The 14,278-nt window shown below is 36.9% G+C and overlaps 1 protein-coding gene across 1 annotated transcript; it reads left to right on the forward strand.

Moving 5' to 3' along the window:
- Nucleotides 1-2,341: 2,341 nt before the first annotated feature.
- LOC127632638 (gamma-taxilin-like) lies at nt 2,342-14,090 on the forward strand. Its single transcript, XM_052111342.1, has 9 exons — nt 2,342-2,398; nt 3,382-3,628; nt 5,248-5,339; nt 7,105-7,275; nt 7,414-7,608; nt 8,205-8,324; nt 8,518-8,685; nt 8,891-8,986; nt 11,148-14,090. The coding sequence occupies exons 1-9, from the start codon at nt 2,342-2,344 to the stop codon at nt 11,502-11,504; spliced, it is 1,503 nt and encodes a 500-aa protein (XP_051967302.1). The 3' UTR covers nt 11,505-14,090.
- The last annotated feature ends 188 nt before the right edge of the window (nt 14,091-14,278 follow it).

Raw genomic sequence — 14,278 nt, forward strand, 5'->3', positions numbered from 1 at the left:
CGCTCAGAAATTATTGGAATATGTCATCTTGGATTTACACTGACACCTAAGGGTGTGAATGTAGCATCATTCAAACACAATAGTTTACAGTTACTGATGCCATTGTAGAAAAGAGAGATTCACTATTCACAGTCAGCCATGATTAATTTAATCCTTGTGAGAATGTGTCTAATAACAGGGCAAATCACGCAGATTAACCATGTAGTATTTGACTGGTCATGTGATCCTAACATGGCAGCCCCCATTAGGGGACCCTTTCCATGAAGAATAAAACAGCTTAGCTTTTATAAGAATACTGATATGATTGTAGCCTTCATCTCATGTCAGTGGTCAGGTTTTATACATGTGTTTCAAAATTTCAAATAATTTCTTTACAACTAAAACTTTTTAAATGAGGAAAAATTACTGAGTGCACATTTAGTATCAAATTAAAGAGTTAAGGCAAGTGATAGTGCATGCATAATTAGTTCCCCCAGTTTTGTGGGGCAGAGGTGTCTTTACAGAAAAAGATCCAGCATAATTTTCTTTGAAAGTAATGATGGGCCAATGTACTGCCTATTTACTATAGTTCACCAATCACCAGCTTATCAGGGGTGAATAGTCAGAGTCACTTCTCTCTTCCTTAGAGGTCATACTCTGAAGTGTTTAGTTTCCCCATGGAAACTTTATAGAATTTAGGTAATTTTTCATCAGCTCCTAAAACCTGCTTAAAACAAGTATGGGATGTAAACACATGACAAAATGTGCAGTCTGTGGACAAGAGGCGATTCTGTCATTTTGCAAAGGGAAACGTATTTAAGGAATCTTCTCTAAGATGTTTATTCATTTATTTATTGACATATTTGCTTATTAACAGACAAAAGAAACATAAAACCAAGTGTTAGTTCTCTGGAGTAGCCTAAAAATGTGGGTGACCAGGTGTGCTGGTGTGCCTTACACTTAATCCAACTCAACTTAACTCACTTGTAATGCCACTTTGCCAATACACAGGTAAAATTATATGTGAAAATCTTATGAGAGTGGTCCAGACATTGCAGCCATACATATAAATACACTGGCAGCCAACAGTTTGGAATACTGTACAGATTTTGCTGTTTTGGAAGGAAATTGGTACTAGTCACCAAAGTGGCATTCAACTGATAAGTATAGTCAGGACATTACTGATGTAAAAAAAAACAGCTTCATCACTATTTGAATTTTAAATTATTATTTTTTTTTTTTATCAAATCTAGACAGGCCCCATTTCTAGCAGCCATCACTCCAGCACCTTATCCTTGAGGTAAATCTGATTGTAAATATTAGTTCAAAATGCAAAAAAGAAACGTATCTCTAGAAACTCGTCAGTCAATCATTGTTTTGAGGAATGAAGGCTATACAATGCTTGAAATGGCCAAAAAACTTAAGATTTCATACAAATGTGTACACTACAGTCTTCAAAAACAAATGACAACTGGCTCTAACAAGGGCAGGAAGAGATGTGGAAGGCCAGATGTACAACTAAACAAGAGCATATGTACATCAGAATCTCTAGAGAAATAAATGCCTCACATGTCCTCAGCTGACAGCTTCATTGAATTCTACCCGCTCAACACCAGTTTCATCTACAACAGTAAAGAGAAGACTCAGGGGTGCAAGCCTTATGGGAAGAATTGCAAAGAAAAAGCCACTTTTGAAACAGAAAAACAAAAAGAAAGTGTTAGAGTGGGCAAAGAAAATTGGAAAAGAGTGTTATGGATCTTAACCCCATTGAGCTTTTGTGGGATCAGCTAGGCTGTAAGGTGTGTAAGGCAGCAACAAGCTCAACAAGACAGCCACATCTATGGCAAGTGTGGGGTGAAATGTCACATGAATATCTGGACAAATTGACAGCTAGAATGCCAAGGATCTGCAAAGCTGTCATTGATGCACATGGAGGGTTTTTTGATGAGTACTCTTTGAAGTAGTTTAAGAAATTCAGATATTTTTTTTTCCCTATTGTAATAGTAATTTTTCACGTTTTGAATGTCCTGACTATACATTGTGATCAGTTGAATGCCACTTTGGTGAACAAAAGTACCAATTTATTTCAATAAGAGCAAAATCGTATTATTATTCCAAGATTTTGGCCGCGAGTATACAATAAGTAGAAGTACACTCAACATAATAACAATATCACGATGTTCAGATTAACAATATAACAATCCTAATATCTGACTAAATTAAAAGAGATGAACGATGGATTAAACACAAACTCAATGATCCAACGGAATAGTTAAATAATAAACCATATTGTGATTTGACAGGATTTTTATTTGTGTCCATGCAGTCTTCATATTTTCGCTTCTCAGTGTTGCGTCACAACATGGCGACGCGCTCACGTTCAGACGCCAGTCTCCAATTAAACATTGAAAACATACAGGTACTGTATCTCTACCCGCTCCCTGGTAAAGAATGATTGCAGATATAATATAATGAACGTGTCTTTTCCTATGAAATACCTAATTTATGAACATAAAGTTAATTCGTCATTATAAATGTGTGTTATTTACGAAGAAAGTAGCTTTAGCTCGCTAACAGCAGACAAGCCAACTTAAACGAGCACATTCAACTCACGTGATCAAAATATTAGCGCTAAACATTTGGATTTACACCAGAAACATATTTTATTTATAGTGCTGGGACAGTGGTGACCGTAAAGAGTTTTGCTTTGAAATGGCGTTATGAAAGTGTTGACTGCATGCGTGCGTGTGTTAAACGGTGGTAAATGTGAAGTTAGCAAGAGACCCTGAGGTTTAAAGCTTTATCGCTTTGCTGAGTTCACAACGAGGTTGTTTTTAGAGCTTAATATTTTATCTGAAGTTTGATATGCGTAATAAACTCGTCCTTTTAAACTTTTAACCCGGGAGACTGTTATAAATGATTAAAATAAATGGACTCCGTTCCCCATTTTGGGGATTTGGTTTGCCATGTGATTAAACATTTGAGTTACTCTGCTGTATAATTTCTACATTAACTATTTAGATAACTGGAATATAAATAGTTGCTAGTAAAGTTAACATATTTGAAAATCTGGTGGTACGTTTGTGTGAAATGTAAATTTCAGGTCTAGAAGTTTCTCATACTGCATTGTTTTACATATTATAAATTGGCACGTAGTTATAAATGTGGTCTTGTTTGTTGTTCATATCTTCTCCCGTTCCCTTATTCATTTTGGATAGTGTTGGCTATAATCTCCAATAAATATTGGCCCCTGAACTAGGGCTTGGAATGGTATCTTTGAATTTAATGAATTTGCTCAGTCGTTGGCGGGGTTGCTGTTTTCAATTTATTGTCAGAGTGAACACTGCACAATCTCAGCTTTCTAAAGTCATCTTCTTGTACTTTTTCTGTTTACACCATCAGGTGACTGAAATCATGGAGGCTGATTTTATCGGGGTCTGTGGAATAGAGGCCCGGGGACTTGTTGAAGGGAGCAGCTCCCCTCCCGAAGTGGAGACTCCATCCCAGGATAACATGAAGGATTTTGTGGGACTGGTGAGCAGGGACGAGGAGAGAGGAGAGACGCCAGGAAGGGAGGATGGCAACCCTGACCCTCTCTATGGGGAGTTGGATCCAAATGTTGTGAAAACAAAGGACCAAAAAGCATTCGGTTGGTGACACTATGAAGGTGTTTAGCATTAAAGAAATGTTTAGGGTTTAGTATAAGGTTAGCTTTTTCGAGAGCATTTGTGGTGTATTGTCGATTACCACACAAACTCATATTTACTCATTTAAACACAATATTCACGGTTGCAGTAAGGCACAATATTCATGGTTGCAGTAAGGCACTTAAAATGGTAGTAAACAGGGCATAGCAATAAACTTTAAAAGATGCAATGATTCAAAAGTATTGCTGCAAGACTCCAACATTAGGCTAGTGATGATACATGCATAACTCGTATTTCAAGTGCCTTTAGTCTTGATTTTTGCTTTTTAATTTTTTCTCCAAGAAACTGAAGGGCAAGACAAAATGATTTTCTGTCATAATTGTCATTATGCCACACATGCTGTAGATTGAGTGTAACTTGTTTTGAAACCAAAACTTTCCTGTTAGGGGTATAACAGTTGTGACCCGGACCAGATATGGAGAAAGAAAACCAGGAGTCGAGAAATTCAATTAAAGAATCAAAATTTACTGAAGAATAGTTTGCAGTGAAATTGGTAGAGCCAGCGACAAAGTCTCACGAGGAGATCGAAAGCTAACTCGTACCTTACACAAAATCTTACATCAATTTTACCATTTGCAAGGACGTACATTCCATTATTTTACTCCTGATTGGCTAAAAGAACATAAAGTCACAACATATAGATAGTTAAATGGCCTATCAACATTAATCAGCGCACTTGTCGTCCGCGCCCGAGATTTACGTCTGAATTGACCTCGCAGATGGTCGCGGGGCGTCTTCGAGTCGGCCTGGTGTGCACCCCTGGTTCAAAACCTAGGTAGAAGGTCAAACGCACACACACAACACTAACGAACGACAGTTCTTCTCTGGGCACAAGAGAGCCAGAGCACACATTATCAGGCCATTTGAACCAAAACAGAGAGATAAAATATTCACTCCTCGGGCAGAGGAGAGGGTTGAAATAACATACATTTCTTCCCTAAAGAAATAATAAGAGAAAATCACACTTCTACTATTCAGGTGTTATTACATAGGACTTTAAACCATATAATTAGTCATGGAAAGGTAACAATCAAACACAGAATACATCTGGAACACATGTTTAACGCATCCCCCTGACCCCCTCCCTGAGAGGCTGGAGAGCGTCACAAATAAGATTATCCCCAAAAGACCTTCAGCCGACGTGCAGGACAGAGAGACTCTGGAATGTTCCTAAAAGAGACTCACTAACATTCAACACACATATGATTCAAAGTATATTTCAATTATGCATAAGAAAATAGAATTGATTATGTGATCATGCATATAGTTAATTCATCACTTTATTAAAGAAGTTAAGCAACAGAATACAGATAGATATTAATATAAAAGGATATATATATATATATATATATATGTATTGATATATCTGAAGAGCCAAGGGATTTTGACCCTCACCCTTCATTCCAACAAGTGGTAGATCTATGACTTGGTTATGAGATAGCAGGTGCATTGTGTATTTTGGAAGAAATCTGCTTCAAAGGGAAATCAAAGTCATGAAGACAATTGATGTTTGTTAACAACAATTTATTGTGTGCATAATTGTTCCCTTGTGTTGTCACAGGCAAAGAGGTTATGTTGCTGATGCAGGCACTTCATACCTTAGCCAACCCAGAAGAGAAACTTGCTGCCCTTTGTAAGAAATATGCTGACCTGGTATGTATTTTGGCCTAGAGAAAGAATATTGTACAACAATAGATATTTTTTGTTGCTTAATGTCCTTAAAGGAATAGTTCACCCCAAAAATTTTAATTCTCATCATTTACACACCCTTATGCCGTCCCAGATGTGTATGACTTATTTCTTGTACTGAACACAAATTAATATTTTTAGAAGAATTCCTCCGCCTGTAGTTCCATACAATGCAAGCGAATGGGTGCCAAAATTTGGAAGCTCCGAAATCCACATAAGGGCAACATAAAAGTACTCCAGACGATGTCAGTGGTTAAATCAATGTCTTCTGAAAAGATATGAAAGGTGTGAGTGAGAAACAGATTCATATTTAAGTCATTTGTTTTACTATAAATTCTCCTCACTGCTCCGTCAATGGCCCTGTCCCAATAAAATTTATTTATTAACACACTGTTGGTTGTTGGAAGTGTATTGTGCTGTAGAAAATATTTAAGTAAATTTTTTTTTTTATATATATATATTTTTATTGTGTGAAAATAATTGTAAAAGTTGCACATTAAAAAATCTTTAACTGTAAAATTGAGTCGGTCATAATCGCTGTAAAATATAAGCAATTTCTTTCTAGTTTGTTTCTTAACTTATTCTATATATAAAAAATGTTCTATAAACCTATATGATCCATTAATAGCTACTAATACAAACCGTTAAAATTTTATGCTTTGGCTTGTCATTTATGAGACCACCAGACTGCTTTACACATCTTATCAGTATGTGGTTTCATACAACAACTAAAAAGCAATTCAACTTATATTTTAAATACATAAAGATTAGAAAGAAATTGGTATTTTATTTTAAAACAACATTCACTAGTCTGTATATTATATGCCACACTGGCTGATAAATTACCAAAATCACCAGCAATATTAGGCAAGAACAAACAATATAAGGTGTCTACTAGGTGAGCGGGACAACAAAAAGGTATATAAATATACACATAAATAATATTTTGTGATTATGATGCTGCTATTATGTCATCCCAAACATGTTAAATTATGTTGAATATTTTCATTTATAATAAAATTTATATATGCTTCACTTACATTTCTCTATCTGGTTATAATAAATAACTTGTATTGAAAAGCTTCCCTAGACATAATCATGGCGAAAATACATCAATCGCTCGGGTAGGCGGGGTGTGGGCTCCTGAACGTGATGAATTATGGGATACACTTGACTTGAAAGACCGCTCCAAAGCAGTATTTGGGCTAGTATATATTTAGTGTGGGTTAAGCGACAGACCCAATCTCCACTTCAGTTTAACTTTTCCTTTCTTCTCCTGTTTTGGGGGATTCACAGTCTTAATACATATTGTCCCCTACTGGCAGAGAGAATTTAAGATAAAAATTACTTAAATATTGATCTGGTTCTCACCCACACCTATCGTATCTGAACACGTGGATCTAACCACTGGAATCATATGTATTACTTTTATGCTCCCTTTATGTGAATTTTGGAACTTCAAAATGTTGGCACCCATTCACTTCCATTGTGAGGACCTACAGCACTGAAATATTCTTTTAAAAATCTTAACTTGTGTTCTGGAGAAGAAAGAAAGTCATACACATCTGGGATGCCAGGAGGGTGGGTAAATCATAAGATAATTTTAATTTGTGGGTGAACTATCCATTTAAAAAGACTTCCCCTTGCATCACTCCAAATCAGTACATTTAGTTTCTTCACTGGAGCACCAATGGAGATAAAAGATTTTAATTAGTTTTTCCTGTGAAAGCTGGAAGAGAGTCGAAGCATGCAGAAGCAGGTGAAGACATTGCATAAGAAACAGAACCAGGTGTTGAAAGAGAAGATTCACCTGCAGAGCGAGCACAGCAAGGCCGTCCTGGCACGCAGCAAGCTAGAGAGTCTGTGCAGAGAACTGCAGCGTCACAACAAGACCCTGAAGGTAAAGCAGTCTGTTAATCAATGAGGTGATCAATCAGAGTACCCAGTTTTTAAGATCGTTCGGAAACCAGATTTGCTGTCAGTTATATCGGCAGGCTTTGAGGTGCTTGTAAACATACATCTACTGTTGTGATTGCAGGAGGAGAATGCGCAGAGATTCAGGGAATACGAGGAGCGGCGTAAAGAGGCAACGCTGCACTTCCAGATGACGCTCAATGAGATCGAGGCCCAGATGGAGCAGCACAACTTGCACAACAGCAAACTGCAGCAGGAGAACATGGAGCTGGCTGAGAAATTCAAAAAGCTCATCGAGCAGTATGAGCTCCGTGAGGAAGTGAGGCAACATCTGTTAAATTTGCAAACTATCTTGGGCATATAACACCCTCAAACCCTTAGAGAATTAAGTGGTGCATTTTAGACCTGTTCCATTAGTTGTTTAATCAACTGATGAGGTGTTTCATAATTTAATAGATTATTTATATTACTGCTAAGATATGAGATTTGGATAGTCACAGCTTGGTGGAAATGTGGCCATGTGACCGCTAAAAAGGTCAAATTTCACGCCATTTCATTGTTTTATTTGCTTAATTCTGAACATGTTCCTTATGTTATGTTTTGCATGTTTGGGCTTACCAAATTGAGTACAATCTAAAGGCAACTACAAATGAAATAATTATGTCACTTCATGACAAAAAGATTGCAGATCCTTTTGTTGTGTAGTTAGAAAAGAAATTCAAAATCATTACGGTTGACGTCGCACCCTGTGAATATTTTGTAATTAGTGAAATGGTAACGCTTTGAGCAGCAGTTACATTTTCATGTGCTGTATTTGACATCAGACATTTTTTAGCCTATTTCTTTAATTGTCTAGTTGAGTGATGTGTTATTTTGAAGGATAGTGTAAACAACATGATGTTCGTCTTTACTCAGCACATCGACAAGGTGTTTAAACACAAGGAACTACAACAGCAGTTGGTGGATGCCAAACTCCAGCAGACTGCCGAGCTGATGCGTGAGGTGGAAGAGAAACAGCAGAGAGAAAGAGAGTTTGTGAGTATTTTCAGTCGAAGATCAGTTCTTTTTGTCACAATCTTAATATATTTCTGAGCCAGGATTAATCCTGAAGGATTGGTGCCTACAACAAGGGGAATTGGATTACCCATAACACAACACTAAAATAGAGATTCCAATTCATTTTCTTATGATATTAAGTTTACATATACATTGTATTTTCACTGTTCAGCTCCTTAAAGATGCAACTGAGTCAAGACACAAGTGTGAGCTGATGAAGGAACAGGAGTATCAGTTAAAACAGCAGCTCACTCTGTACATGGACAAGTTTGAGGAGTTCCAGTCCACCCTCGCCAAGAGCAACGAGGTCTTTACCACTTTTCGACAGGAGATGGAGAAAGTGAGTGGGCAGTATTTCCCCACCTTAATTTCCAGCGAATTCACCGGATTCTACTTAATATACACACGAGACATTTGTAATTGCTGTAATTAGATAACTGACAACTTTTCTGAAAGAAAATTAATGAGGCTTATGATGTTTTAAATCTCTGTATACAAAGGCATGATTTGCATGACCCTTTTTTGTTTTGTGACTTTTTTGTCAGATGACAAAGAAGATCAAGAAGCTTGAGAAGGAAACAACTCTTTGGAGGACCAAATGGGAGACCAACAACCAGACTCTATTGCAGATGGCAGAAGAGGTGAGGGGAAAATTTGGCTCATATTACTTAAAGGTGCAATATGTAACAATTTTCATGTAATAGTCGCCTTCTTTTTTGCCAATGTGTGAACGGCTTGTTAGACAACTTAAAAAAAATTTGCGTTGCCTATTAAAGCCTGTAAACTCATTTTCATGCGTAGTGAGCGGGTCGCTTTTCATCCAAAGGATGTGACGTTTATGCACACTAGGTAACGTTATCATAGAGATGGAATCCAGCAAACACCGACTCCTACACAAATTCAGAGTAAGCCAGAACAAAATTCTATAAAAATATTTATCTACTAAATCCCATCTGGCTAAGCGGAAACGTGATCAAGGTTGAGCGAAAACTAGAGTGAACATCGGCAGGGCATTTGATTCCTGGAATGACATTTGTTTGGTTTTGGGGATCAAAATTGACCCTGAATTGGTGTTCTCCTTATTGGACAGGTAAGCTTACATAACTGCAAAGCATGTGAAATATAGTGCCATAAGGATTGATCGGTGTAATTTTAGCTAACTTGATCTTGCCTGCTAACGCTGACAAATTGCAATCTACCTTGCTTAGTACATTTTAAATAATTTAAACAATCTTCACTTTATACTAAAAGTCAGGTATACAGGATAAATTTAAGCAAATAAGCTGGTTTACTATTCGTAGTACAACATATGACGTAACTGCTATACAACAGTAAACTCTTTGATGGCTGTAGCTGTATGTATTTATCAGTATTCTACGTTAGCAGATACATAGCTTTAGTATATTCTCAAAGTTTGTAGTAAAACAATCATAACCGTGTAATTTTAATCATGCTACCTCATCTGTCAGCATGATGCCGGTAAATCACGTTCAGATTCTTTGTACGTTACGTCATTGTTTTGGTCAATGCTCGCTTGCATCCCTATGGAGTGGGAACATGAGCAGCAGATAGCTGGCTGCAGTTCAATTAATGGCCACAGGTGTCATTAATAACAAGGGTTTCTGAATCTTACATACTGCACCTTTAAGTTGCTGATATTAATACAGTCGTTTGCTAACTTTCACCACACTTAGTCACTGTATTAATCCCTTCAGCCCTCTCTCCAAAAACCAAACCCAATATCAGCTAACTTGAACAGGCTAAATAATTGCAGTGTTTCCCTCAGGATTTTGAGAGACTGTGGTTGGTGTACCTTGGACTCTCTAGGCTTGCTCTCCTGGAAGAAAATTTTGTACATTTTAAAGTTAAATGCAATAATTTGGTGCATTTTGAGAGCAAAATTAAAAGGCTAGATCTTACTTTGTGCTCTGGTAAACAATTTTGTGCAAATACATTGGTTGTATAGATATGAATGGTGATGACACTGCAAAAAAGTCACACCCACAAACCATGGTAAACGAGATGGAGTTTACAAATGGTCAAAACACAAAATTGACTAGAGCATACATTTGAGCCCTCAAAGAAATGAAGCAAAAGTGGTTACCTGTGTTAAACTTGCTCCACAGATGCTGATTGGAAGTGAGAGATGCTTAGTTGAAGCAACGGCGCAAAACACAATGCTATTGAGCTTTTATGTTATTATGAGGCGGGCCGCCACAGTCTAGATAATTAATGGGAACACACACACAGCATTCCACAATATAAAGACAGAAAGGCACTAAAATGTTACTCAAGTAACATTAAACATTTTCTGAAGTCTTAGTGGGAGGTTGACTAAATGAAAGAACTAGTTTAAATCTCTTAAACTCTCTTCCTCCACAATAATAATCATGGCTATCCACTTTGCTACAGCAAACGTGATTCCCATGATTCATGCCATTTTAAACTCCACATGCGAAGCGCTTGCAGAGAATGCGTCATTTTGCTTTTAGGACTCATGCAGAGCTAAATTCAATGTCAGAATCTAATGTCAAATTTGTAAATGTGTTAATGTGTAAATGAACACATACAAATTTAAATTATCTGTAAAGCTGTAGGTAAAAGACTTAATAAATTTTGTGAGCTTAAACAGCTCAAAAAGCAACAAAACAATGAATCAGTGCACTCTTCTACGTGATGCTAGTAAAGCAGTGCAGAAATTCATGTAAAAACCTTCTGCTGAACTTTGACAATATAATCCAAAATATTTCCAAATATTATAGAATGTATTACAAGTCAAATTCTCTGGCATTTATCTTGTAGAAAACGGTGCGAGACAATAATTACAAGGCCCTCCAAGGAAAACTGGAGCGTCTGGAGAAGCTTTGCAGGGCCCTGCAGAGAGAACGCAATGACCTGAACCAGAAACTCAGGGCTATCCAGGGCCCAGCAAAAGATCCTGAGGAAGAGGGTACGGGTCCTCCCGACCCCCAACCAGAGGAGCGTCCTAGCCAGCCCTCGAACCCAGAGATGGAGAGAGAGATGGAGAGAGAGATGGAGAGAGAGATGGAGAGAGAGGTGGAGGGAGAGATGGAGGGTTTGGTGCCTGACATAGAGCAACTCGGGGTTCAGCCTGAGGTGGAGGGCACAACATCATTCACACAACTCATTGATGTCTGAGCCTGGCCTTCGGTTGGCCTTTCTTTTTTTGTGGAGGTATCTATTTTTGTCTAACAGTTATTCTCATAACATAATATGTGAGGAAAAAGCAGAACATCAGTGAAGATCCTAACTGCTCTGTATCTTGGTAATCGGCTTCGTGGCGAGCACTTTTTAACTCCCTGTTTTCTATTACATTGTATTTTCATAGGAAATGTTCATGTGGTCTGCCATGCAACTTTTTTGTTTCGTATGTCTCTTTTTTTTGTCCCCCCCCCCCTCCATGTTCTTTTTCCATGTTCTTACCCCTTCCCTGCTCCACTGTACTGTAGTCACACATTATTATTTTCTCTAATAAAATGTAGCTCTTGGCTCTGACCTTTTAGGATCAGAATAAATAATTTTGGATGCATATAATGTTGAATAATGCTATTTTGAAATGGCCATTTACCTGTTCAGCTCTAGATGTCCTGATAACCTTGAGACTTGAGAAATGGGGCATTCATGTCAGAGGAGACCCACTGAAATGCTCTCACCAACTTATTGGCATTTTGAGTCTGAGCCAACAAGAGCCCATAACAGGTCACACTTCTGCTGCTATGATTAAAAATTGACTTGAAATGTACCTTAAAGGAAAATGCATATCTTAAAAATTAAGAGAGGGGTAAAAATGTTGATTGTCTCCTCATTGCCTGTGGCTTTTTTGAATGTGGGAATCTGATTAAGGGCTAAATTGACTTCGAAAAAGGCTGCTACATCTGTAAACATTTTGTAAAATACTAGGAACAGGTTTAAAAGGGGAGGGACTTCCTTTTTTGTTACATGACGGACAAAGGGAATGGCATCTTTACTTTTCAGAAAAGTGTATGTGTGAAAAAAATGCCAAGTTGATTGATGTTTCATTAAAACCCCCAATTATTTTTGAAAGGGATAACAGGGTATTTTGTCTTTTGGATCGGAATATCCAACCCACCAGAAGCCAAAAGAAAGTCAGACTATATAAATGGACCTTTAAGAAAATGTATGTTATAATAAATTATGATCTCAATGTATGTCAGTTTTTAAGAAATTAGGTGAAATTTACTTACATTATTTTCATTTTCCAAAAGGCTGTAATCACCCAGGCTAAATTTCATGTGATGATGCCATTAAGGAAAGAAAATCTAAGTGGCCTAAGTTCTTATTTACCATTTACCAAAGCTCTCCTAAAAACGTTGTGTCTCTGAATGAAGTCTTTGGTCTACTGAAAGGGGTTGACTAGATGTGATTCTCTTTTCTTTTGGTTTTATCAAATTTCTTTTCTTGGGAGTTCAAGATTAGTCTTGTTCACAATTCAGTTTTAATTGGATTAGTTTGGTAATCCAATTTTAATCCAAACAGTTTTTTGCCTGTTTAAAATTGACAGTTTACAGTATTTCAATTCTTTAACTGAATGCAAATCTGAAAGAAATCAATCTATGACTCATTTTAAAAGGGACCTTGATGTATTTGATACTGGATATACTGAATGTGATTTCTCTTTCTTTTTTTGGACTTCGTAATAAGAAAAAAATGTAATTCAAGACTTTCAACTATACATTTTTCTGAACAGCTGCATCTATTTTCAGGATTGTTGACTTTCTGAAACTGTATGTAGACAACTGAATCAATGAATGTAGAAATGCATCCATTATCCATTTCTAATCGTTGGCCACTCATAGCCTTTTAAGATCTGTTCATTATCATGGTGTGGACACACAGGGTCTAAATAATTTCCATAAATACCTCAGGTACATTAAAACAGCATCTGGCTCTGTGTATGCCCTGTTACCTATGACATGGGCCAGTACATTCCTTAACAGTGGCTTCCAACAAAAAACTTTTTTTTTGTCCTTGGACACAAAATTACAATATAGAAAGTTAAACTTTAAACAAATGCTTTCAGTGTAACTGATCACATTAAACACAATTGGCTTCGCCACAACAGCATTCATGAGGTTTTATGAAGATATTTGAGTAAAAAAAAAAAAGCATTTGATTGACAAGCTTGATGAGTGATGTTGCTTTTCAATTCATTTGAAATGGACTGACATTTCATCATTCAGGCTAGAATGTATTTCACTTTGTTAATTGTAAAGTAAAACTGAATGGAAACGGAAGGTTTTTACCAGCTTCCCAACATTTTTCTCTCCATTTTTTGTTTTATTGTCCAATCCTTTTCCTCAAATTTTGCAGTGTCAATGTTTATGGTTATCATGATAGCGTCTTGGCATTTGATATGTGTGGCTTGGGATTCTCTCAATGTAACAGTTTCACCTCACTTTCAAACATTTTATGTTCTTTGTTTTGCAAAATATTTTAAAATCTTCCAAGAAAATTAATTTAGATACTGCATACATCTGTAATTGGGGTTGTTCTCTAAATTTTGAGTGTTGGTACTGTAATTTGTATTTTATTTTTTAAATGCCCCAGTTTGATTCTCAGGTTATGCAAGAAATCTACCTCTGCAGGTAAGACATACTGTGAAAGATGCTCGAGAGAGCTTTTCTTTTACCCCAACTCAGCCCATGACCCCTCTGAGATTGTATAATGCTCTTGTAGTTCTGTCTTTGTAATAAAACATTTTGTAGAGTTTTACTGTGTGTCATGACTTGTTGGATTTCTTGATGAGACATAGGGAATTTTATAAAATAATGTAGAAACTCAAAATGGTCCACAAATGACTAGTAGGTGTATATACCAACCAGTAGATTCATGCTTGAAATATACAATTTTGCATATCAAGAGCGGGGTAAAAATACACCTATGACCGTTTA

Source organism: Xyrauchen texanus, chromosome 39 (genome assembly GCF_025860055.1).
Source record: "Xyrauchen texanus isolate HMW12.3.18 chromosome 39, RBS_HiC_50CHRs, whole genome shotgun sequence".
In the NCBI taxonomy this organism is placed as follows: domain Eukaryota; kingdom Metazoa; phylum Chordata; class Actinopteri; order Cypriniformes; family Catostomidae; genus Xyrauchen; species Xyrauchen texanus.

Coding starts and splice junctions, on each gene's coding strand:
- LOC127632638 (XM_052111342.1), top strand. CDS start 2,342: ATGGCGACGCGCTCACGTTCAGACGCCAGTCTCCAATTAAACATTGAA. Junction 2,399..3,381: donor TAAACATTGAAAACATACAG/GTACTGTATCTC, acceptor TTACACCATCAG/GTGACTGAAATCATGGAGGC. Junction 8,987..11,147: donor TATTGCAGATGGCAGAAGAG/GTGAGGGGAAAA, acceptor TTTATCTTGTAG/AAAACGGTGCGAGACAATAA.